Source organism: Diadema setosum, chromosome 11 (genome assembly GCF_964275005.1).
Source record: "Diadema setosum chromosome 11, eeDiaSeto1, whole genome shotgun sequence".
Classification (NCBI taxonomy): Eukaryota; Metazoa; Echinodermata; class Echinoidea; order Diadematoida; family Diadematidae; genus Diadema; species Diadema setosum.
The window spans coordinates 36,806,625-36,834,438 of NC_092695.1; the positions used below are offsets into that span (position 1 = coordinate 36,806,625).

Consider the following 27,814-nt stretch of genomic DNA (forward strand, 5'->3'; position numbering starts at 1 on the left):
TGCCATAGCGACATTTCTAGTTTTTTAATGTATAAAGCCTTGACATATTCTGTTCACTACAGTGTGCCTGAATTTGGAAACAATAGTTCAAGTTGGGCATTAAAGGTGCATGGTCCCGGTGTTTTAGTCAATTGTGTACGTGGGCGCACGGTGCAGGTTTCCTATAGAGACCTACGCTATCGACGCCTCTTTAGCGCTTACGCTTTGGCCCACTTCCCCGAGTCCGAAGAAGTCCGATTCACTGTAGTCAGTGGTCAGATCACAGTTCGGTTCATGATTCGGCTGAGGGGGATGACAGCTTTAGCAAACTTCTTTTGTGATGTCATAATAACAAGCTCATATGCACGCACCCTGGCATTACTACGACTGCGCGATGCGCAGAAAAGACAACAAAGGCAACGTTACTTAGCAACACCTACGCACTTTACTCTTGAGGACAGCTCAACTTCGGTAATCTTCGTATCAATGCTAACGGTGATCGGCAGTATCATCAACAGCGCCCTCTACACTACCGGGACTATGCCCCTTTAAAAGAGAATGGAATGGTAATAGTAAGAATTCTTTTAGATTTTAATGAATCTTTATGATATACCAATATTTTTCAAAAGCTTGTTGGAGACAACACCAGTGTGCTGGTTCCATTCTATTTGTCTGTCACATACCCAAATATTTGACATGTGAAAGATGTTTAACCCATTGAGGATGGACTGATTTTGCTACAACATGCATTTTCCATAGACACTTGCCCGAGTATACACTTGCCCGAGTATACTCGGAACATTCTTAATTCTTGTAGAATTACAATTAACATTTATTTTATGGTTTGAAAATATCAAAACATTTGTTAAGTTTGTATTAAAAACATTTTTATTCATTTTGAATGTTAGTGTTGGACATTAACACAATTGTGTTATTTGCATACAGAATCAAATTCAAGCAATTTAACAAGATGCAAATGTTACTTACGTAAGAATGAATAACAAAAGACTTAGTATAGACTCCTGTGGAACACCAGTAATTCAGCTGCAACAAAGAGGTGCTCTTTAAATGGATAGTATAGTATTGGTGGACATGAGACTTGGACCTTGAAATTTTTTGTAAGATACTAAGAAACCACCAATGAAATAATTCTGAACGACTTTGAACTTTTTTGCGAGATATCAAGAAACCACTAATGAAATAAAACAGAGCATCCCATTCTAAGAGGAATTCAAACTTTGTTAGATGAAAATTGATTTCAGAATGGCTGAGACATCCAAAAACAAAGTAAAGCAAAGTGATTCTATTAAAATCTGGGTCCCACCTTTTCTTAGGATTGCTCTGTTTTAGGTATCTCAGCCATTTCAAAACCAATTTTCATCAAATAAACATTGAATCCTTCTTGGAACTACATGCTCTTTCATATTTCATAAAAGGTTTCTCATTATCTCACCAAAATTGTTAGAAACCTGAAAATAGGTCTCAACCAGAACTCTATGATCTCTTTAAGGCCGGTTTTTCAATTTTGCATAAAATATCTACACCTGTTGCTCCATCTGCATTGCTTTTTCCCTGGGTAAAAAAAAACCCAACAACAGACAAACCAAAAAGGAGAAACCATTTTCAAGCAGCTCTCTTTAAAAACCCATCAAGCTCTCAGGCAACCCTCAGACAATGAAATGTTATATGCGATGTGGCATATGTGAACACCATTTCTGAGAAGATAATCACAGCTGTTCATTCTTTTTCTTCCCCCGCTCCATCTAGATGGCATGATGGGGGCAATGTCCTCACCAGGCAGGGAGATGTGAGGCAGTGAGGGAGTGTGATAAGGGCAGAGTTGATATTTTGCTGGGGCAAATCTATGATGAAACAATGTGAGCTTTCAGACTGCAGTTGAATTTGATATTTTGAGAAAAAAAAAAGTTTGTCGAAATAATGTTTACTGCTAATCTAGTTATTTATTTAAGTCTGGAAGCAAATTAGAATTAATGAGGTTTCAAACCCAGGTCAACCCCTTGGGATTTGAGTGTTTTTTTTCTTTCCAAGTTTTGTTGAATGTTGTTCTGTGTTTGCAGTCTGAACAGTTTGACCTATGGCTATGAAATGTGATTAGTCCTATGTGTGCTTCGAGTGCCGATTCGCACTAAAAACCCCATAGCATTGTACACACTGTCCAGGGCACAACATTAACTTCTCTGGTGGCATGTTCTGGCAGCTGAAATCTTTCATTTTGAAAGTTTGGTGGACCAAAAAAGAAATGTATTGGCCAGAAATAAAAGGAAATCTTTCAGTCCAATTTGAATCATAGTTTGCCAGTGGGCCACCGGAAGGAAATCTTTTTGGAAATTTGGTGGCCCGACACCAATTTAGTTGGGCCGCCACCACTGTTGAGTCCAGATAAATGTTTCAAATCTAATGTAATTCATGTTCTAAGAGCTGCTTGTTTGATTACCAGAACACAGGGTTTTGTAATGCATTCATGGTATGGTATGGAGTGCTATGTGCTATTAGAAGTTACTAAAGAGTCTTATTTCATTGAGTGCCATGTAACCTTGAAAATCATTAAAGATGTGCCCCAGGAAATGTGATCACAGATCACAGTGTGAAAATTTCTGCAGCAAAACCTATTGTCTTAGTGATGTGGAAAGGGTTAATTTGGTATTTACCTTGTCTTCCCCAGACATCTATTCCTTGGCATGTCTCGGAATCTCAAGCGTGGGTGGAATATTTTGTCACACCTTTACTAAAGGCTGTTCCTCAAGGCTTTCATAGTTTTCCTTCAGACTCTGTGCCAAATGAGATGAGAAAAATATCCCATCTTTTCAAGAGGAATAATTTTGTAAAGACATATAGACCTTGGTAGCCTGTGTATCCCTTCATTTTACGGATGCAATAAATGTTGCATTCTTCTTTTTCAACCCTCCAGTCTGCTCAACCAGCTACATTTCGTCACTTACAACCAGGCTGCAGTGACACAGGAACAATCAGCTAGAACAGTTCTCTCCAGCAGTTGAACATTGGCAAGGATGACCAAAATGACCTGCAGAATCAACAGGGAATTTTTGCCGATCAAGATGGTGTACTTCAGCTATCTGGGAGGTAGATATTCAAAACCATTTCAAAGCATTTCAGACATGACTGGATAATGTATCGCTAACTTTTCAGTGCTGGTACTGAATTGTGTTCATTCAGTTGCATTGATAATGTTGCTAGCAATTTGTTGACGATGCATGCATGCGTCATTATAAAACAGGACTGCAGAGCTCTGCTTGGTGAATGAGCAGATATATAGATGATTTTGATAATCTATGAAATAAACCTCACATAACTGATCATGGGGTCGCAGTGCCTGCCACTTTTTTTTTGTGTGTGTGTCTTCATCATCTTTTGTGCATTTATTGTTTTCAGAGATAGCTGAGGACTATGTGATCGTGTTTGGGGTAGCGCTCTAAGCTTAGGACCTATAGATTGTCCAAGACAATATTAGAATATATTGTAACATAAGAAATGATGACATGCATGATTTTTTTGGGGTGAATTTTGCCTATACAATGCTTTGAATGCCAGCAGCAATTTAAGAAAGTTTTTTTTTTTTTTTTTTTTTTTTTTTTGCCACAAAAGAGGCTGGTGGTTCCAATTTGGGAAAGTTTCATGTTTCTGTGCCCCATTTCATAAAAGATGTTAGGATGGCAACTCCTGCTGGAATGGCAACTTCCAATAGCAACAGCCAATCAGGAAGCTGGATTCTCGTCATTACCATGACGACTGACATTCCCGCAAGAGTTGCTATCATACCAACTTTTTATGAAATGGGGCCCTGGTGTTACAGTAATGTCACCTCATTTTAGAAAAAATGGGCCATATATTGTATGAAAAGTGACACATCAAATCAAACAAGACATTTTGTCACTATATTGAAAAAAAAATGGAGTAGTAGCTTGGTACGGGGATGAGCACTATGTATTTGTACCACTGTAGAGTGATGTAATGCTATAACCATACATACAGGCGTTTGTGGCAGCTCGTGTGTTAATACAAAATTTTCATAAGACAGTGTACTACTTTTTATGTTCCAATCTATTTTACCATTATTACATTTTGTTTATTTTCTTTCATATTATCATTTAGTAGTTGTGGTTTCCTACCACAACTTTCAGAACATCATATTATTGTTCTTTTTTATTTGAGTATGAAATCCACACTTTTGAATTAACTAGTATAAAAAATATGCTTTTCTCTCATGCTATATCATTTTGCAGCATTCTTGGCTGTGATATGTGTAACTTTATCTTGGCAATATGTGACCCGCTACAACAAAAGGATCCTAAAGTCGCTGACGGGCGAACCAAGCATGGCCCAGAAAAATGCTATTTTCAGGCCTTTCCTTTGATCATTTAGTATGGAAATTTCGGCAGATGATAGAAGATACATTAGACTACAAAATTATGTTAAAAACAGAAATCCGAACGTTTTGACAGATTTTGGTGATCTGACTTCAAACTCGATTTTCTCGGCTCACCCGTCAGTGACCTTAGGATCCTTTTGTTGTAGCGGGTCACATATGTTGAGGGGTCACAAATAAGCCTAAATGTAAAGATAACATTGGTCATAGGGATTAGATAGAGAGATAGATTAGTCATGTAACCATAGTGGGTTGTCCTTAAAAACTCTCCCCTCAAAAATATTTTGCACAACTTGAATGTTACCAGGTTTTCATTTCACAATCAGTTATTCAACATGCTGAGGGCAAACCAAATCCAGTGCACAGACTCTTGAATTCTCTTCCCACACAAGCCAGTGAACAGTGAGTTTCATCACATTGTCATGTTGTTAATGGTTGCAAGTGTGTGTGTATATAACATCACTCGCAAGTCGCAACATGTCCATTGCCAGCAAGATCTGCACACTCCAACACCATCACTAGATACACTGTATTCATAGATGTTAATGATCATCATTTCCTGTGCTACGGGGTTGTTTGTTTTAATCTTTAAGCCACCATCACAGGCACTGGTGATAAATATATATATAGCGTGTGTGTTTGTGTTCTTACGAAACACTTCCCTTATTACAGCTAGGCATTCTTGTTTGCATCACAATTTTACTTTTATGGATGTTGCCGTCACCCAAGGATGGACACTGCTTTGCTGTCATTGCTCCATCTCCTTTTTTTTTTCATGCCCACGCGTTGAGTCAATATTCTATGATGGGCCGGAAAAGAGGCATTCAAATGCCGGAGATGTGGTTTCCTTGGGCTACACGAAGAGCACAACAGCTCAATTAAGGGGAAAGATAATCAAATGAAAGAGTCAGAAAGATGTACCTGCAGGTTACCATGACAACAGGATTTTTTTCTTCTCTTTTTCCTCTCTCAGTCAAGTGCGCAATGCAGATGCATGGTATCATATTATATCGCCCACTCCCTGCCCCGCTAGCTAGGAAAGACAAATGAGGAATCGCCTGAAGAGATGACTGTCTTCCTAAGATGTGAAATCATTTGTAGTGATTCAGTTTCCAACGTCAGGATATACCCCGGACCAAGAAAAATCATTAAGGTATTGCTGCTCTTTGTGGAGGCCTTGAGAGGAAAAATTGGCCAAGAATACATTGATAAAGCCTTGTGGAATTAAATATCAGATGAGAGCGCCCCTATTAGCTGAGGACTATAAGCTGATTTTGACCAGCTTCCCCTCCTGTCCTGTGTTACTCCTTCCTGTTGAGAGGATTCATGGGTTGTTTGTTTGTTAAGTTTGTCTACTACAAGCTTATAGGATTTCAAACCCTGTTGCATCAAAAATTTACACAAATTTCTCAGAACATTAGCATTGTGTTTCACAATTGTATCTTTAAACAACCTGTTTCAAATTGACCTTTTTGCCATATCGAGCCAGTAGTTATATGTCAAGCAAATGCAGGCTTAAAAACAAAAACAAACACAAACCAAGAAATCTAAAGGGAAATGCAAACTGTAAAATATAGACAAGATCCTGTCATTGTGTCTTGCCAACATGCTTTGTAATTTTGATCCAATTCAATTCTATTAGATTTCATTTCCAATATCACAAATTCTTTGAGATACAACAATTAAAACAAGCCAATGTAATACAGAATATTTAAACATAGATTTCAAGTGGAAGAGAAAATGAGCAACTCCATAACCTATATGATTCTATTCGTTCGAAATTATTGTGGTATTGAAAAAATAGAAGCCCATGTAAATGACAGGCTTTGGAGATTTGGGCTAGTCAATGAATCAGATTTACAAAAGGAACAAAAAGGGTGAAAAGAAGAGGTTAAGGAAGAGAAATTGCGAAGAAAAATTGTAGCTCATTTCATGAATGATTTCTTTATGTCTTGGACAATCTTGCCTGGTATGTTTTTGATAATCTACTTCTGTTAACAAAATCTGCCACATACTGTTCCTTAAAGGACAAGTTCACCTTCATTAACATAAGGATTGAGAGCATGTAGCAATATTATTAGAACACATCATTGAAAGTTTGAGGAAAATCGGACAATCCGTTCAAAAGTTATGAATTTTTGAAGTTTTTGCGCAGTCACCACTGGATGAGAAGACTACTGCAGTGTATGATGTCACATGCGTACAACAATATAAGGAAAATATAAAGAGAATTTCACAAAATTTCATCTTTTGAGAAAAAGTACACGTTCCCTTGACTCGTTACTGACATATGTTATGGGTAATATTATTCCCATTGCCTTTAGAAAGAGGCAAGTCAAGTGCTCTTTTGTTATGCGAAAAAGAGTGAAAATATGTTGAATTTTCTTTACATTTTCTTGAGACTGTTGTACTCATATGACATCACGAGCCTTAGTAGTCTCCTCATCCAGCGGTTCCAACACAAAAGTTTTAAAAATTCATAACTTTTGCATTGACTGTCCAATTTTCCTCAAACTTTCACTGATGTGTTCTACTAATATTGCTGCATTCTCTCAATCCTTATGTTTATGAAGGTGAACTTGTCCTTTAATTCTCCCTAAAGTTCTTTTGATTTGCCAAATTTCTTTTATTGTGTTTGGCACAAATCCAGTATTTTTATGACACATGAACAGTATAGACTAGTGTGAGACTTGTTTTTGGCTGCATGCAGGCTTAAATGAAAGGAGAGAGGATTTTATTGTTTAATGCTCTCCCCTCAGAATATATAGGAATTTGTGTTGTCAGAAATTTTTTTACACTAAGGTATTGATAACCAGAATCCATTGGCAGGAGAATTTATGTTATGTTTTAGCTGCAGTTTAATTTACAAGTTGTTTTGCTGTAAAAGAGGTATGAGGTTGAAAAAACAAAACAAATGTAATGCATGTTTTTTTCTTTTATTTAAGGTCCACAAGATTCATTTGCAAGTGGGTTTATTTAGCTACTCGTAACAGACAGCATATAAGTATACATACATAATATGTATGCACATATACAGTATACTTATATTTATATTTATATCAGGTCAGAGAGATAAATGGGGGAAAAGCTATGAAAACAGCAACAACACATAACTTGACAGTGTAGTACTAGTATTTTACAAGTTGTGGTACCTATGTCTAAAACTGAAACATATACATTGATTTTAATTATGAACTCTTGGTATTTACCATCCACATAGTTTCTCTTGCTGTGGGAACATCAACTCAATGAGATTTGCTGTGTTTGTGGGGCCAAGACTTTTTCGCAAGTCCTGTGTCAAGGACTAGACCATGAATTACAAAACTATAACAGGTGTGAGATTATCAAACAATCCATTTTCCCCAAATTCTTCCCAATAGGGGTAAATCTTAGTGGGGCAACAGAAATTGCACCTGCTGAATTTCTTTCATCTAAAAAGTTTCCAGCGATTAACCCCTTTTTTCAAACTCCAACATAACACGTAACCCTCCCCCAAAAACAGCAACAGCCCCCCCTCCAAAAAAAAAAGTCAAAACAAAATAAAACAAAACTAAACAAATACAAGTTTCCCACTTGTTAAGCCTGCATAACATACTGGTCTGAAAAATTCTCCCTCTGCAACTTTGCAGAAATCAACAACAGCTTTTCAGTGGCGTGGGAAATGGGCTACTACCCTGCCTAGGCAGGTGAGCTGATTTACGCACAGAGCTAGCAAGGTTGATATCTGTGATTTGCAGTTTGCATGTGTGACTTAAGGTACTTGGTCACCTTTGATTTATAAGTGGAGGTGAATCATCACCAGTAATAATGATAATGATAATGATAACAAGTGAAATTATCCAAGGGCAGGGCTCGTCACTTAACTTTTTTTTTTCTCTGATGGTCCATTTTGATCACTGAAAGCTTTAAATTTGAAATTTAGATGGCATGAAAAAGAAATGTAAGGTTGGCCCAAAATAAAAATAAATTTAACAATTTAATCTGAAGTTTAGCTGCCTGATTGGGCTACCAAAAGGTAGCCTTTTTAGAAATTTGGTGGGCCAGGCCCTGGGCCACTGCTATAATGATGAGCAGTGAAGGGGTAATGTCAGTGTAAAAGGGGATCATAATATGTTATGGCTGTACACCTTTGCTGAGAATAGCATCCATTCCATAGGTTCGAGAAACGTAATTGCAATACTGAATTACAATTACGATTTGGATTAGTGTCCACACGTATGACCAAGGAAGGCTTTGCGGATTCTGCAGTTTTGGCTTTCGGATTGAGGAGGGGAGGTGTTACTTTTTCAAAAGTTCTTATTAACCACTAGTGAGTGGTCAGTTGTGCATGCTTTGACTGCTGTGCGAGCATTTTAGGAGCGCGGTTTTTCTGCGAAAGTGGTTGAAAGGTCACCGTAAGTTCCCCCCCCCCCCCACAAAGCGTGATTAATTTTTTCATTCCATAATTCTGGAGAATCATGAGTGGAAAACATCTCCAGACCATCATTTGAATCATGATTGGAATTACGATTCAAATCACCAACCGCGATTCCAGTTTGCATACACAGGGCAAAAATGTCTACTTTGAATCTCGATTCTAGTGATGCGTCATTACAATTGTCATTCAACATACGCACTCCTGGAACGTGTTAAAACAGTCTGCGTACAGTGCTTAGGGATGTCCTTGATTTATTGCCAGTCAGATGGCATCACGCTTCATGCCCCTCCCCCACTCCATTCCCCTCCCCCACCCCCCCCCCCCACTCCACTCCGGCTTAACCAGAGATTTCACCGGTGCCACAGGAGGAGCAAACGATCACTGACAATGACACTAAACCTGAAGTAGAATTCTCACAGGGAGATGCTCTTTTTCCTTGTTTAAGGGTTTTGATCAGAGGTTTGAGATTTGTTGTGGTTCTTTTTCCAAATTTGGATGCAAACAACACTTCAAATATTATCGCACTTACCCTTTGATCGTAAATGTGCTTTGAGATATGGTCAGTTTTACAGTAAAGGGTGTAACTTTGATGTGGCAAGGGTCAAAAATTAAAGTTGTGTTTCCATTTTTATCTTTGCCTTTATTTTATACAGGAATGTCTATATTTTCAATATTTTGTCATTCCAGAGCTTAATTCTTAGGCTAAATATGAAAAATGAAGTGACTATTATGGAATTTTAGATAAATTTAGGTAAAAACAACAAGAATGTTTTGGTCACCCACAGCAACCAAATGAAGATAAATGGTGGAGGTAATGCAACTTTTCATTTGCTGTGAACATATATTTGAGATATCAAAACACTTTTCCCCCAACAGATATTTGCTCTTGCAATTATTTGGATGTGAACTTCAAATTTCAAGGTAAAAATGGTACCTGACAAACTATTTTTAAGTTAAAAGAATGTTCTAGAAGCAAGAGCCACTCTAAACATAGCCCTAAATTATCTCTTGGTAACAAACATTTATCAACCCAAATCCCAAAGAAATTTGATTATTTTTGACAAAGTTGAAATTTTCAGACTTGTGAGTTTCGGAGGCTTCAGTTAACAAACTAGTGTGTTTCGGAGGCTTCAAAACTGCTAACACAAAGTTCTAGTCCTGTATTCACTTAAAATAATAAAACTACAGTAAGCAACTATCACTACATGCTAGAATAAGAACAAGGCATCAATAAAATGTGAATAACAGTATACAGATGTACATTTTATGGCAGTGCATAATGTTTACCCTTCATACAAAATGTACTTATTATTACAAGGAAATTGGCTTCCACAAAAGTGAATAACAAACCGTGTACACTTTGAGCAATGCTCAGTTTGAATTTATGACATTACATGAGGCAATATGATTCTAAAGGAAACTGCAGGTTTAGCAATAAAAGTACACTGATTAGGAACATCTTTTTTTTTTGCGGCTTAAAGTTAGCAGCAACGCATGTTTCGGAGGCTTCATCATGACTGTTAACATGCAAAAATGGTCCATTTTAAGGTGATATGAAGTACATTAATGCAGCAGATTGTTTCCAAATAACTAACAATGTTGTAACATGTAAAATAGTATTTATTTGTATGCAGAAAAAAGACTTTCCAACATATATGTTAAGAGACAAAGAAAAATATTTTAAATCTTTATGCTCAGTTGTATACATACACTGTATTTGCATATCCATGACTTTGGCAATGCAGAACATGATTAGGCTACTCACATGAACAGCTGTATGCATTTGTCAAACTTTTCATCATAATGCAGTAAGAATTACTTTCAATGAGTTAGAACTGTAGCTATAGACTTAATGCAAAGATTATGTTTGCTTGTTTTATAAGTGCAGTTTGTGGGATGTATATTGATATAAACCACCCATCATAATTGTTTTATATACATATGTACACAGTGTATGTGAAATCAATTTCAACTGTTGATGAGAAAGGGATAGAAAATAGACTATGTGATGGCATGACGGTTAGATTACAACATAGCATTGTAAAATATAGAAAGGGGAAAAAAGGTTTAACATTCTTTTTCATATGACCATGCCTGATATCCCCTACTATAGCTATCAAATGCAGTGATCATGGTCATAGAACAGCAATCTTAAACACCAATCAGCCATTCCATGTAAGGGTCATCATCAAACTGTCATCATCAAAATGGAGTTGGAATAATCAATATATTGGTGATATTATCATGGAGCTCAATAGAAATTGAAATGGTCAAGATCCCAGTCATCTTTTTGAATCGCCTGTTGAAAAGATAAATATACATACCCTACCCATGACTGTGTACGAATTTGAATTTTAAAAAAAAAAATGTTGACCAAATGTATAGTTCCCTATAATATATGATAGTTAGAATTTTACTTTCTTTTTCTGTGGTATACAAGTCACCCCTGTTTCATATCATTTTATTTTTCTTTTTTTTTAATTCTTCAAAGGCTTTTTTTTTATAGTTATTTTATAAAATTCCAGTTTGTGTGACTCCTGTGACAGCTAGGAGGCCTGTTTTTGAAGGTACGCATTGAGAAATTGCTAACAGAACTTTTACTGTTTCTAAAAATGACAACCTTTTTAGCAAAAAATTAAAAAGCAGCAAATGTGTTTAAATATCTAAGTTTTTTAGAAACCCACAAGTTTGTTTTAAATAGTATATAAACCCACAGACTACAGTTTAAACCTTTGAATTTCAAAATAGTTAGGGGCTTGTAACTTTTTCCAGAAAAGCCAGGACTAAACAGATTATAAAGATTTCAATCATTTCAATATTGTTCTTCATGAACATAACTTCTCCAGTCACCCACCCATGTAAACTACATGTACCCCATGGCAACAGGCTATTTATAAGTAGAGGTCTAGATGTCATTTATAAACAATCCTATCCCAACCATTACTGTCCATTTACTGCACTGAGAACTACATCCGCAAACATGTCATAGAGTCTCACACATGTATGCGAAGAGATGTTTCGTAACACAAGTTACATTTTGTTTAATCAAAAATAGTCAAGTGGTCACTGCCAGCATGATAAAGTATGGAAAATAGGGTGTAGTATCAAGATTGTGTTGCACCTTGCATGCCTCAGATCTGACATACAGATTGATATGAAAACCTGTCTGAATGAAGTAATCAAATGTCAAAATTCCAAAACAGTACCCTGTGATCCAAGTCACACCACAGAAATGATAATCTGCAAGATGTTAGCTATTTTCAAATCCAATCACAAATTTATTGATTAATTATTTTCCTCCAAATAAGTATTGGAAATGAAAGCCAAAGAACTGTTAAGAAATGGAAAGCTGAAAAAGTCAAGATTTTAGTATGGCAAAAACAAATGCCATGTGAGTAACAATGGAATGGATATGTCAATGGGTTATAAATGGACATGTAAAAGATTGTGTTTCGAAACTATTACACTCAGATGATAGTGAGTCGAAAGTGTAAAAATCCAAAAAGTATTTTCCACCATTTGCTCTGGATCATGCATAAAAGATACAACCTTAAATTCAAAAGTAATATATTTCTTAGTTAAGTGTATGCTTCCCTCTTGAATAACCATCTATTAAAGTCCTTGAATCTTCAGGACAGGAATAGTGTTCAGTTCTTTAAAAAAAAAAAGAAAAAAGTGTATTTAACACTAAATAATCAAGTAATTGTTTGGTCTTCATTATCAAAGTCTAACCAGTCAAAAGAGTGATACAAATATGGTCACAACACTTCAACTTCTCTCAAGAGTAAAAATGAGTTATCCAACTTAAGAACATTGATGTATCCACAACTACTTGCTTTGTTGCACTACTGTTGCATGATGTGGGCATGCACGCAAGCTGGAAGTCACTTTCATTACTCACAATATCTAGCCTGTTCCATTGTTTCAAAAGGAAACCTACAAAATAAATGCTTTTCATACATTTAAACAACTATCTACACCTTGCTTGAGGAATCATTAAGTCTCATTCAGTCCAAACAGTTATTTGATAGACTTAGAATTACAAAATTGTAATCAAAACATTCCATTTACATGCTGTTAACATAAAATGAAGCCTCCGAAACATCTGGAAAATTAATCTGGTATGCCTTATGTTTTTATGAAAATCATGTATGTTATGTAGAAAGTGATGGGTAAATTGTGTCTTTTTTAGTTGATATACACTGTTTAAACATATTTGTGGGGCAACATCCTCATCTGCTAATATTTTATTGCTGAATGAAAAGGTGAGTTATGTGTGACACGTCTGCACTGTTTAAGAAAAATAGGTAAATCGTATAGTAAATCTATATTGGTGAGTCAACAAAGCAGCCAGAAAACTGAATGTGATTAAATATCTTTAGATATGTCATAAGCGATCATTGGGTGGGTGAACAATAAATCTAATTTGATTTTGTCCAGAGAAAATCACAAAAATGCAGTGTTAACATCCTTTTGAAGCCTCCGAAACCACTTTTTCTCTATAAAGTGTATTAGCTCAAAAAATTATTGCAGTATCATAATGTTTTTATTATTTTTGTTGTCTGTCCATGTCTGTTGATGATTTCATGGCATAATTTGGGGCAGACACTCAAAGAATTTATCAGAAATGTCAAATTAGATGTTTTTGCTGTTTCGGAGGCTTCATGCGTCTCGGAGGCTTCACGTGTTAACGGAAAATTTGTATTGTCTCCTATTTTCAGAGAGTTTGGCGGATCTTAACTATTTTTGGTCTATTAGGTTAGGGCCCCATATCCTACATTTTGACATATAGATTAGGTCGCTTCTCTTATCTATATTCATATTATTTGACTAAACACTTTGTTTCGGAGGCTTCAAAACTGCTAACGGAAATTTCACTTGATGGAATAAAATTATCACAAAATTTCAAATAGCCCTAGAATCAAGTAAACTTTGATGTAAGTCTAAAGTTTAGCTGTACCTTACTATTTTCAGCATAAAAGAAAGTAACCAAAACACATCCACTGATCATTACTGTCCATCAAAGTTTGTAAACAATTGTTAACGGAAAATGAAGCCTCCGAAACCTCAAATTTGAAGTCATAGTATTCTAAAATAAAGGGCCAGATACAAACCAAACTAATTTGGTCATTTCAATTGACCATACAACTATGCTTTTAACATAAAAAATTAGATCTCTGCAGTTGCTGTAGAAAATTATTAACATTTCAAAAATGTTATATAAATTTCAATGCAACAAAATAGTCATTTTTAGGGTACATATGTGACTGTCAAAACAAAACGCATCAATACCTGGACCTGATTATGCTACCCAAGGTGGCTACTCATAAGGTGACTCACATGGGAAAAAATCTTTGAGATCTGTAAATCTATGTGTTCAGGGTGGGCCAAAAGGCTAAAAATTGAAAGTTACACCCTTTACCGTAAAACTGACCATATTTTGTGCCATTGATACCTGTAAATAGGAATTTCAGATTAGTTAAAAGTATAGTATGAAAAGAAAAAGTAATATTTTGTAATCACAACTGTGAAAATATGTAAAAAAATTGGATAATGATTAGGAAAGTTATGAAATTGTGAAGTTTCCTTAATTTATGCAGAAGAATTCTCAAATACTTGATTTGAATATGTAAAACAGCAAGCTGATGATGTCTGCGCATCACAATTTTCCATTGATCATATACAAAATCATTGTGAAAAATCATATATTACGTGCAAGTCATGAGGTAATGATGTTATCAATTCACTCATCTGAATATTCATGTCATAACATACTTTAAGAATACTTTTGATTGTAAACAGAAAGTAGAACAAGATGACGATGTACCTGCATAGACATGCACAAAGATGCATGCATGTGTAAAATTACAGACTGTTTTGTATGTATACAAACAGAATGTTTTTGTTCTATCTATAACATCACATCAGGTTCAGTTGTTCATGCATTTGATATGGTTACCACACTCTGGCTAAAAGTGAACATCGTGTCTCAAAAGAACAATCATCGTATCTTGACTTGCCAGAGGGATAACATTCCTTAGGTGCTCAATTCTGCAAACACTTTCTGAAACTGGGAACGGAAGGTGAGATGAAATGTGTTTCTCTTGTTTATAGCAGACAGTTGCACCGATAAAACAGTCCCATGGGAAATCAGGGAGGATGTGATTTATCCACTGCTGTTCATTCTAAGGCAGTGAAATAAGATACGAGTCTGGAGGCAAACTTGGCTATTTAGACGTTTTTTCTGTGTGTTTGGTGGCTGCATGTTACTCTGCCCTCGAATCCATTGGGGTGCACTTAAAGTAGGGAAATGAACACGTACCAAACAAGCAAGAACACAGCATACAGAGTTAGTGGTGTTAGACTACCCATTTCTTCTCGTTTGAATTTCAATTTTGTCATGAATCTCCAATTCGGGTTTAGAGTTACAGGGTATTCAGACACTGAAGCTTTGTCACTAACTCCTTGATCTGGCAATTAAAAAATTCCAGTCTGTGATACACTTACATGGAAGAATGCACTTTATTTACCATATGGTGAACGATTGAGAGGAATGAAACCCAAATATATTACATGTGGATTGAGTGAATGCAGCAATGTTGGAAGAAGACATGAGTGAAATTTGAGGAATTTTGGACAATTCGTTCAAGCTAGAGCTGTGAAATTTTAAAGTTTTGCTGCAGCCATCGTTGGATGAGAAGACAACAACACATTGTGATGATTTACAAAGATATCAAGAAGATTCAACATATTTTCACTTTTCTAGCATAATAAAAGAGCGCTTAACCAACTTCTTTCAGAAAGCTGGGGGAAATGATATTACCTTTATTGTATGTCAGTCACAAGTGAACAAAAATTTGTGGAATTCTCATTGTACTTCCTTTTAATATATTGTAGTACTTAATAGCCGGGTTCACACGTACAAATTAGCGGGATGACGATCGCGATGCTCTTCCCGAGTTTTTTTGCGAGCGTCCACACGTACCAAATTAGCGGGATAGCGATCGCGATCGGTATCCCGCTAATTTGGCGAGCGTCCACACGTACCGAATTATCCCGCCAATTGCCGATAGAGATAACAGCAAAGCCTGCAAACTGGGTCACACAGCGCCCTTCTCTATCACCACCTGTGCGCACTTTCCTTTGTCCATTGTCTTTTACGCGTCATTGGTGTGGTTCGCGCGCTGTTGTTATTGTTCTCCAAAGAGGTGAAGGACCTCCTCGCAGAGGCCTCGCTGTTGTGATGTGCGCATTGCATGATGGGATGTAAAAACTCGAGATTCTAATCCCGACCGTTCACACGTACCAGCGCGGGGCCAATTATCCCGCTAATTGGCGAACCAGCGCAAGATTTCTTGGGATTAGCATCGCGATGCTTATCCCGCTAATTTTCGGGTTTTTTCTGTCCACACGTGCAAAAAACTCGGGATGACGATCGCGATGCAAATCTCGAGATTTGTATCCCGCTAATTGATGTACATGTGAACCCGGCTACTGTCACCAACTCTAGCAGTCTCCTCATCCAGATGGCTGCACTGAAACTTTATAAAAAGTTTGTAGCTTAAAAAGATTGTCCAATTTTCTTTAAACTTTGTTGATATATTCTACTAATATTGCTGCATTCAATCAATCCACATCTTGGGTTTCATTCCACAATACACTAACATGCACTTTAATCACTATATGGTGAATGATTAAAAGGTTACGTAAAGCTAAACCTCCTCAATTGTGTGTTACAGGTCAAACTGGTCAAATTTGAGTAAAAACTTAATCAAGAAACACCTTTATACAAAGAAGAGCCACTTTTGATTTGCTTGACATATCATAGAAGGATTAATTAACTTTAAGTTGGACTTACAACATAAGATCATTTGTAGATCTGAAAGGACCCATTACTCAGTTGGCATTCAATATGTGATGCAATGTGGAATATTGTAGCCATCCACGTGTATGTTTTCACAGCATCGGAGATCAAAAATGCTTGACTTCTCTGGACATGTTAGGTCCCTCTTTGAAATATGGGGGAAAATTAGAATCTTTTAAAATAGGCAGCCTTAAGATTAAGTGAGATTGAATGATCGTGCACCTGGCTAACTTCCAGTGCTTATAATGATACATTTTTCATCAATTTTATTTCATGCCTTCCTGAAAAAAAAAAAAAAATATTGCTTGTAGTAGGAATATACCATGTGTGAATGTAATGGCAGGCAAGCCTATTTTTTTCCACTGCCTCTTGTCTGAGTTACTGGTATGCCATCAGTGTGGGAGAGATATGGGGGGGGGGGAGGTGGGGCAAGCTATCAATCCGACTTCGAATCCATACTGTTAAACTTTCAGCCATTCTTTTGTGATATGGATGTACTGTGTGCAGAAAGATTTTTGGAACAGCCTTTTCCCATAGTGGCAGATTTGACCAAGCAGATGAGATGTGGGCCACACATATCTTGTATTGTTGACGTAGGGAGAAAGTTAGAAAATTATACAGAAAATTCAAGCTCCACTCTGACGACACACACACAAAAAAAAGGACAAAGAAAATGATTACAGCAAAAGACATTATTCAGCTTTCTGCAATTGAATTGAATAGGGAAGCTGGTGTTCATGGAATGGCTAATAAATCATAAAGTGTTTCTGCGACACCCCCTCCCTGTGCTATTCATTTTTATTTTTATTATTTTTCTTGTCTGAGGGTGCCCTCATAATTCTGAATTCACAATTCATCAATTCTCTCCTTGTTTGTCCCATGTTTCAAGATAGTAGCATAACCCTATCATTCTTCTCTGCCTCGAAAAATGTTTGTATAACAATGACAAAGATTATAATCTTTATCCAATATTCTTGTATTAAATCACACACAAAAAAAGGCTGGCATCCTGCCTTTTCAGTAGGAAGAGAGAGTGCTAGCACTGTCTTAAAGGCACTGTTTACCATTGGAAGCAATGATTTAAAAAATGTTTGAGATATCACTTTTGATGCTTATGTGTAGGTTCAGTTGTATAAAAAAAAAATCCTACCATTAAAACATTTTGCAATAAAGCCTAAAATATAGGGAGATATCACAATTTTATCAATAAACCATAACCATAGACAGTTTAGTCTATAAACATTTTTATCATAATTATAGTTCACATTTTGTATATTCAACAATACTTGATATTTATTGTACTAATTCAGTTTTTTTTTTTTTTTTTTTTTTTTTTTTACACTGGTTGTTTTTATTCTTCACTCACATTTAGATCCATTTTGAAGCACTAGCACTAGCTGGGTTTTTGTTTCATCTGCAAATGGTAAATAATGATTTTTATTCCAAACTCACATTTAGATCTATTTTGAAGCACAATATCTGGGTTTTTGTTTCATCTGCAAATGGTAAATAATGATTTTTATCTTGTTTTGCTTATGAAAATTTTAGATATCCTTCAGTGACATGTTATTTTTTCACCCGTAATACTTGATGTCCATGAGGTATAATATGATCTGTGTGGGATGGTGATTTGGCTCACTTGGTAGCACGTCTACCTCCATAACCAAAGAACCCATGTTTGATACCGGAGTCTAGCTGAGCAATGTTGTACCGGTATGTAGGCCTAATCATACCACCCTCTCTAGTATGAGGCAAAACACGCTGTCCCTCAGATATAGGACATTAAGTGGATGTCCAGTGTCAGAGCTACTACAACTCACACATATAAAAATAGGTCTTTTTCCCTTTTTCCACAAGACAGTCCTATAATATGTATATTCCAAGTCAATTGTCTTGTACAGCATTCAGATATTTTGAAACTAGAATATATTATTGTGGATTGGTCTTGAGGTGGAATTAAGAAAATCCACCTCTTTATCATGCTTTAAAAAGAAATTTAATGCCAAACTTATTCATTTGTACATTTTGTGATGAATTTCTCCTTTTTGTCTCCCCTCTCTCTTCTCTATTAAAAGCCTTCGCCTGCATGCTACCCTTCATTTCAGTATTCTTCATCCACATCGGACTTACAGTGTGGCAGGTTGGCCTCTTGCGATCACTGGAGCCTATCCTAACATTCATCTTCAGTCCCCTGTGGGGCACCCTCGCTGACCGGTTCAGCAAGCACCGGTTGGCTACCACGGTGGCCATTGCTGGTGCCGGCATACTCTACTTCACCTTCCTCTTTGTACCTGCCATGACAGGGGTCCACCCAGATTCGTTGGTGGCCGATGTTGCTACGGAGTGCCCGATGCAAGCGGGACTAGAAGACCAGGGCTTGGTGTGCGCCAATGAGCTCAGCACCGACCACATGATGCACCAGCGCTCAATAAGAGGAGATGCCAGAAATATCACAAACAGTTCAAGTACTGAACAGTGCACAGAGCTGTGCGAAGCTGGTAAAGAAGCCGGTAGGAGTGTAAGAGATGGTAATTTGGTGATCTGTTTTGGACAAGATGAGGAAGTGGCATGTCACAAGTGTGCTGGAACAACTGTAGAAGGCACTGCTGATGGTGCCCTCGTTGTGTTTAGCGTGGTGTGCCCTAGTGGGAGCGGCAGAGATTTGGATGGTTATTCTGCCAACTTCTCGGACAGTAACACAGGGACTAGCAGCCCAGCCTTAGTCCCTGATCTCCTTCTTACAAATGTTAGTGATTCCTGCCAGCAGCTTGTGTGCTGCCAATGTGTGAGAGAGAAACTTCCCAACCCGAGGAAGGGGGCTACCTTTGCCATCTGCATTTTTCTTGGCATTCTTGCCGTGTCGTTTAACTGCAACATTTTGATGTTCTTTGATGCATTTACCATGGAGCTGCTGAAAGGTAAAGAGGAAGTATATGATGTCAATAATATTTCTCATAATATGTCGATATGAAAGATTGAGGTAAATTTAATCCTTATGATGTTTTCTTGCAATTTAATAAATGTTTAATGCTGGAATTTCTAGTACATGCAAATTAGATATAAGCATACAGTAATAATTTGATATTCACCATTTTTCATCAGACTATAATGAGGCAGGGCTATGTGAATATGGCACATTACTTAATGATGTCAATCATTGGCATTTCAGGTGTATGTTATTGTTTATAGTCCTGATTTGTACCAGGTATAGCAAATGAGTGTATGTTTCATGTAATTTTCACCTTGAACAAGCGGTGAAAGTGATGTCTTTATGAGATCAATGTTTCTGCTCAGACCGTCGTAAAGACTATGGCAAGCACAGAGTGTGGGGTGCGGTCAGCTGGGGTCTCTTTGCATTCCTTGGTGGAGTGGCCGTGGATGTCTACACCGACCTGACCGGGGCTAAGACTGACCGCTTTGAGCCGGCCTTCGTCATCTACCTCGTAGGCATGACCATCTGCGGGTTGATTGTCTACAACATGAGGCTGCCAGAGCACCGGAAGCCGGATGCCATGAAGAAGAATCTTCAGTCCCTCCTCTGCAAAGGAGAGATCATCCTCTTCCTCTTCATCGTCGTGGTAACGGGCATGTCCTTTGTGATGACATTCACATACGTGTTCATATTCATGAAGACGGATCTGAAGAGCCCTTACCTGTTGCTTGGCCTTGCTGTGACTCTTACCGCCATTGCTGAGATTCCCTTCATGTATTTCTCAGGAAATATCATCAAGCGGGCGGGGTATTCAGGTAATTCTCGTCTGCAGTTTTATCTAGAAATTATTCATACAAAATGTAATTTATGTTGCCCTCTTCTACCCTGTATATCAAAATCACTCAGAGGCTTAACCCGTTGAGGACGAGTCCCGAGTATACTCGGGCAAGTGTCTGTGGGAAATGTGTATGGTAGCAAAATCAACCTGTCCTCAACGGGCTAATTCTTGATTTCAGTTGTAGTGAATGCAGACAGAGGCCACTGACCAAAAACTCACAATATAAATGAAAAATGAGCAGGGAAAATTGGATTCCATATGGAGTCAAACCCAAGACCACCTGACTGTTAGATTGGTGATCTTACAGACTTAGCTATGGAAAGCTTCAGTACGATGTTCGTCCCAGAAACCCCTTTATCTGTAATGCTCGTATGCTCAGAAAATTACATAAACCTGATATACACCGTAAGAGTAGATATCGACTTTTGGATAAGTGCGAGGGAGGTCTTGGGTTCCAGTCCTGATGGAATTCCATTTCTGTGCTCATTTTTTATTTACATTAAAGGGATTGTATAGTTTTTGTTGAGACCTAATTTCAGGTTTCTAACATTTTTTTGGTGGGATAATGAGAAACCTCTTATGAAATATGAAAGAGCATGTAATTCCATGAGGAATTCAATGTTTATTTAATGAAAATTGGTTTTGAAATGGCTGAGATATCCAAAACAGCGATTCTAATAAAGTGTGGGACCCACATTTTATTACGATTGCTTTGTTTTACTTTGTTTTTGGATGTTTCAGTCATTCCAAACCCGGTTTTCATCAAATAAACTTTGAATTCCTCGTAAAATGGTATGCTCTGTACTATTTCATAAGTGTTTTCTTGGTATCTTGCAAAAAGCTAAAAGCCCAATTTTCATCTCCACAAATACTGTACCATCCCTTTAACCCGTTGAGGATGGGCTGATTTTGCTCCAACATACATTATATTCTCGGGACTAGTCTTCAAGGGGTTAAATCGTAAACCACAACTACAGTAGCGAACGGTTGATATCAGACAGAATAGATGGTCATATGTTTTGAGTCCTTTGTGATGTAGATCGATGTGCATGATATAATCAGAAACACAATTTATGAGGTCTATGCCCTCTCATTCGATCCTCAACAAACAGGTAATTGTCCATCAAAAGTGATGCCCCAATAACTGCTAGCACCCACTTCTTAAACACTTAGTGGTCAGGTGAATTGCAGTGCTTTAATGCTGTGTATCAGGCAAGACGCGCCATGAATTTTCATGACAAGCTTCTGGTATTCTTGCCCACAAACTTTTTCATAGGACTCATTAGGTTTTATGTTATGGCAGAAAGGCAGTTATATGTATGAAACTATTCCTGTAGGGTGAAATCAATATCTGAATTGTACATCAGTAAAGAAGAGAAAGATATACATTTTTTTGGTAGTAATATCTGGTAACACATCACCATGATAAGTGATCTTGCATCACAAAACTACCGAACAAGGTGGCAGACGTGGATGTTTGATCAAGACAAATTCAGAAAGAACAAAACTCAAATCTTTACATGATATATAACTCAATACAAATGGACTTCCCGTACCCATTTAGATAATGGAAAGAAAGTACACAACTTGAAAAGCGTTTACTGAGAAAAGAGGCTTTTAATTTGAGATATTCAAGTGTAATCCTGACCAGCGGTGCTCTGTGCGATGATTTCATTTCATTTCATTTCATTTATTAGGTTTCCACACAAATCATACAGTGTTGTGTTTACAACATCCATCAATGACAATGTAAAGTGACACAAAAATTATAAGTTATAAGTTCGGTATATACAAAAAGGATTTACATACTACAAAATCAATTGAAATTATTCTCAAGGGTACATTCATGACAGATAAATAAAATTGTGTGTGGAGGGAACCTACATTGGACAAAAAAAAAAAAAAAAAAAACAGGATGTGAAATTCATAGCAAGAACTATAAGGCTCTACAAGCTTGCTTTTATGCAGGCCCTATCATATTTTTCGCATTATGACCTTAGTTTAACTCGCATGTATACAGACCTCTTATTTATACCAAGACAAACTTTTGAACATTTCGATGAAATCCATTTTAAATTATGTTCTGTGTATTTTTTTTGGGGCATTTATATTATTTATTGTGATATATGTGAGAAATATGAAAATAAATTGAAATGAAATGAAATGACATGAAATGATCAGATAAAGCTGTAATTTTGCACACTCATTAAGAACAATATATTCATGACTGATATTAATTTCCAATGCAATTACCATTATCCTCCCAAATGTTATTAAAGTGGAACATGGAACATCTGTATTAGAGTGATTTGCCATGCTCCTAATGCATAAAACCGAGACAGCCTAAAAACATGCCAAAAAATATCATTCCATGATCTCAAGATTTAGAATTACATCTGAAAGAAAATATACAAAACTAAAGATTGACTGGGTTGACTTGTTTTGTGTGTTGTGACTCCTTGAGTAAAATTAGTTGTGTAACTTTTTGTTAGTTTTGTGATGCATTGTCATATGTGATGGTAACTAGGAATATGCCAACTGGGATTCCAACATAGTCATAGATTTTTGATTGAGATTATAATGACTAGAATCATGAAATATTTGATTTGCCCATATATTCCCATAATCCCTGAAGAATTTTTTTTAATCAACAGGCCTACAGCATTTTTTTTAAAATAAAATTGAACTCATACTGCAGTGGCAGACACAGGATTTTTAAAATGCGGGGGGGGGGGGGGGGGGGGGTGCAAGCAGTGAGGGAGTGAAGTGAGTGAGTGGGTGAGGATGAATAAGGGTTTTTTTTTGGGGGGGGGGGCACAAAAATTGTTAAAAGTTGCATTTTGAGAGCACTTTATAATGGAAAGACATAACCTTTCTTACTGTTATTACTTGGATAAAAGACCAGGATTATTGTAAAATAGAACAAGGAAAATGAAATACCTCCTATTTTTGAGTGAGTGATGATAGAAATATTGGCTTTGAATGATGCACTTGATAAATTTCAGGCACAGTCATTAAAGATAATGATAATATACCTCTTATCAGGCCTACTCCGCAAAAACTCTCAAGTGCAAACAAAAAGTTATGATATACCGGTAATATGGATGTCTTGGCTAAAATCATGATTGCTAATTCAGTTCAATCCATTTTTTTTACACTCATGGGGTGAAACCCCCTTGTCAGCCAAAGGCTGATTTTCAGAGGGGTCCACACACAGGTTTATAATACAAGCATTATACATACAGTACATGCACATGCATACAGTTACAAACATATAACTCATGAAACATATGCAAATGAAAATATATAATCTATTTTTTAGACACAAAAAGAAAAGGGTTAAACAACAAACTTGTGAGATACAACATGCCTAAGGAAAATAAGAAGAAACAAACACATTTCAGACTGAAATTCAAATGGGTAAAAAAATTGGTACTGCTGATATCTTGACTGTGTATTGATTAGTGCAAGTACTAGGTTGGTACTCCATTGGACTGCACATCATACATTCATACTTACGTTATATAATCATGCATTTTTTTTTTAATGTATCAAGGGAAATATTAAATAGAACATATTAAACCAAATCATTCCATAGAGAAGCACCTCTGTATGCCAAAAATCTCTTACCATAAACTGTTTTAGGGCGTATCATAATTAATTGCGAGTCGCCAGAGCTTTTGGAATAATGTGAGTGATGTACTGTGAAAAGTTCATCCAAATATAGAGGGGCAGTATGATGAACATATTCTGGATACATAACTTGAGCTAAATGCTTTTATCTGCGGATGTGCAGTCGATTTAATCTTAATAATGAGTACAATAATTTACTTGGGAATAACTGATTCACAATCTTAACACTGCCAATCTATTTTGCAAAATTTGTAACTTGTCTGACTTTGTTTTGTTGGTATTATCCCACACTTTGGAACAGCTGGGAAAATGAGCTTGGATTACATAATTATGAAGTAATGCTAATGTTGCTGTGTAATACGATACCGTATTGTCTTTGATAGACTCAAAAGTTTCTATACTTTAGAGTTCAAATATTCAGTATGCATTCCATAATAAATCTTCCATCACTATAAATTCCCAAATATTTACAGGCTTTTACTTTTTTGTCTGTGTGCTATTTATATACACACATGATCCCAATTACATTCTTCCATTTCTTCAATCTTTGTTTAGCGCAAATTATCATATTTTTACACTTTGTACCATTTACAAGTGTTTGCTCAGATGTAGGACACCATCTGTGCCAATGGGATGCCATTTATTACTACAAAATCTCTCGCCCATATTCCAGGTGTGATGTACATAACGCTGATAGCCTACGTCATCCGTTACTTCGGCTATTCCCTCGTCCGCAACCCTTGGTTCATTCTTCCTGTCCAGCTTCTCCATGGGGTCACCTACGGCCTCGCCTGGCCCATGTTCACCGCCTTTGCCAATACTGTGGCCCCAAAGGGCATGGCCGCCACTCTGCAGTCGATAGTGGCATGTTCATTCATGGGAATTGGTAGGTCTGTTTGTTTGTTTTTTTTCTTATTCTGGTTTGACTTTCTAGACTTTATACATCTCACGTTGTGGTGCAAAGCCAGAATATACCATATATTCCTGGATATTATCTGCATGTTTTTATTGATTGGAAAACCCCCAAACTAGGACTTTAGTTCACGCAGGGAATCTTAAAATTGATTATTGCACTGAAAGTTAAGGAAGGAAATTCTTAAACAACAACTTATACTTCCACAGCTATTTGGAAAGACAAGGCGGACAAGAGTATTGATAATCATTGTTGTAATTACCGGCTTGTATTGGAGAGAGAGAGAGAGACTGTAGTAATGTGAACTCCATGAAAGAACAGAAAATGGAAGAGATAAGAAGAAAAATATGAGGGAAACTGCTTTGTTTTATTGACTTCTGTTTGATTCAAAGTCTAGTGCAACTACAATAGAATTCTCCAGATTTAATGAAAAACAAACATGATTCTGTCTTTATGTCTCAGGTGCTGGTATAGGCAACTTTATTGGAGGCATGATCTACCACAAGTTTGGAGCTAGGGTGCTCTTCCGGTGTGTGGGCTCCATGTGCATCGTGGCGCTGGTGATCTACTTTAGTTTCACTCAGTGTTTGCTGAGAGGGAAGAGATCAGGAGCGCAGAAGGAGGAGGAGGAGGAGGAAGTGGGGGAGGAGATGGAGGTGGGATCCGGAGACAAAGAGCTGGAAAGGGGAGGAGGAGGAGGAGGAGGAGGAGGAGGAGGAGGAGGAGGAGGAGGAGGAGGAGGAGGAGGAGATGAAGAAAAAGGAGACAGAGGGAAAGGAGAAGAAAGAGACGGAAGAAAGAAAGGTGAGCAGCAGTGATGGGTTGATAATTTCATTCCATGTTTATTTATTGTTTCTGCATGGTACAAAGCAACAAATCACTTGAAAAAAAAAACCCACATTGATTCATCATTTATCATGCCTAACTTTGTGCTTGAGAGGTAAAGAATCATCATGAGAGAATGCAGAGATATAACATAAGGAAACATCAAACTGACATGCTGGAGGATCCCCAGTAGGCCAAGCTTAATATCTGGGGCCTAATTAGATACACAAAGAAGTAATTGTATAATTTTGATAAACTATCAATTTACTTAACTACAGCAAAACAACAAACCATTTCACAAAACAACTTCATTCCATACTCAAAGTCTCTAAATTTGATTTCTATCCTTATGTCCTATGTTACTCTCCCACTAGTATTTGTGTGTATTCTCTCTTTATCTTGCCTGGAATATTTCAATCTCTGGAATAATCTGTGGAATGTTTCAACCTGGAATATATCAATCTCTCTCTACTTTGATCTCTGACAGGTTTACAGCTTTTTGTGAAAGGATGACATATAATTTTTTTTTGACAGTTGTGGTTGCTCAATGTTCAGTTTGGCAGAATTGAGAAGATGTCATAATTCATGACAGTTACCAATAGAATATTGTATAAAAGGGGATGTGATGATCACATTTGCATGTGGGTTTTCAAATAGAAACTTTAGCCTGCAGAGGTGAGTAAGTAAGATATACAATACATGTCTATGCAGTCACGTAAGAAGACATTTTAAAATAAACAGACATAAATTATAGTTTGTGTCTATGATAAGTTGTTTGTTCACAAGGACAGTTGTACAGTGTATATGTGATGTATATATATATATATATATATATATATATATGTACATATATGTATATATATGTATATATATGTATATATATGTATATATATATATGTATATATATGTATATATATGTATATATATATATATATATATATATATATATATATATATATATATATGTATATATACATATACATCTATGTATGTTTATATCATGTTAAATGCAAAAAAAAAACATACCATTTTCAGTGATAATTTTTTTTTAAAGTAATGTTATCATCAAATAGAGAAAATTAAATCTTTTCAATGATGCTGCACTTGTTACATGGCAAGAAATGTTTTTGAAGATATTTGATTGTTTTCTTTGTTTTTCAGCAGCTTCAATCTCAATCTCAAGTTGATAAAATGCATACATCAGTTTTTACATTTAAAGTCTTCATATATATATATATATATATATATATATATATATATATATATATGTTTTAAATTTGTTTATTTATTCATTTATCTATCTATCTATTTATATTCATATACATTACTTTTAATCAAAACAAATTTCAATTGTTCTTAACTTTGTGGATAGATGCCCCAATTGATGCAGTCAACTGGGTGGATGCTGAGAGAAATGAGAAGAAAAACAAGGAGGAGGAGGAAGAAGAGATGGTGTTTACCACAGGACTGCAGATGAAGAGTGAGACCACCAGCCACAATGACACCAACGCAGTTGTTCACTCTGCAAATGTTTGATTTAGGGGAGAGAAAAGTGTAGGGTGTGTTTTGAATGAAGAGTGAAAGGGGCTGTTTACACTTGTGCTGAAATATTGAGAGATTTCAAATGCTAAGATGTGTATGTGTGGAGATTTCCAATGTGGATTTAAAACATGAAGACCTGTTAGATATTTCTGTGAATCTAAAATCTTTGGAATGACATTTAAATGTTGTGTGATCTATTTCAATATCTTGTGAGAAAGCCACTCGAGAATTTTAAAGTGATGAATTTGGTTGCATTAGATCTTGCAGGCATATAGTCCATGCAACATCTCACATTTGTCAAAAACTGGTGTGATCTGCATTTCTAGGTGTTCTGCATTCCTCAACTACTGCATACAACCTCAATTCTTGTGGTGTTCTCGATTGAAATATTACACTAATGTGTAGAGCGAGTGTTTACAAGAGATGTGCACCCAGCATCATTTAACTCTTGTTGAAATCATGAAAA

General features: G+C 36.6%; 1 protein-coding gene across 1 annotated transcript; it reads left to right on the top strand.

Annotated features, from left to right (window-relative positions):
* The first annotated feature begins 2,926 nt into the window (after nt 1–2,926).
* On the top strand, nt 2,927–27,342 carry LOC140235465 (major facilitator superfamily domain-containing protein 6-like). Its single transcript, XM_072315492.1, has 7 exons — nt 2,927–3,081; nt 18,741–19,583; nt 19,960–20,412; nt 24,742–24,954; nt 25,444–25,637; nt 25,746–25,785; nt 27,179–27,342. Exons 1-7 carry the CDS (start codon nt 3,009–3,011, stop codon nt 27,340–27,342), a joined length of 1,980 nt encoding a protein of 659 aa, XP_072171593.1. The 5' UTR covers nt 2,927–3,008.
* The last annotated feature ends 472 nt before the right edge of the window (nt 27,343–27,814 follow it).

Excerpts from the sequence above, each read along its gene's own strand:
- LOC140235465 (XM_072315492.1), top strand. The coding sequence starts at position 3,009 with ATGACCAAAATGACCTGCAGAATCAACAGGGAATTTTTGCCGATCAAG. Across the intron at positions 20,413-24,741 it reads CAAGCGGGCGGGGTATTCAG|GTGTGATGTACATAACGCTG; the intron begins GTAATTCTCGTC and ends CCCATATTCCAG. Across the intron at positions 25,786-27,178 it reads AAGAGACGGAAGAAAGAAAG|ATGCCCCAATTGATGCAGTC; the intron begins GTGAGCAGCAGT and ends CTTTGTGGATAG.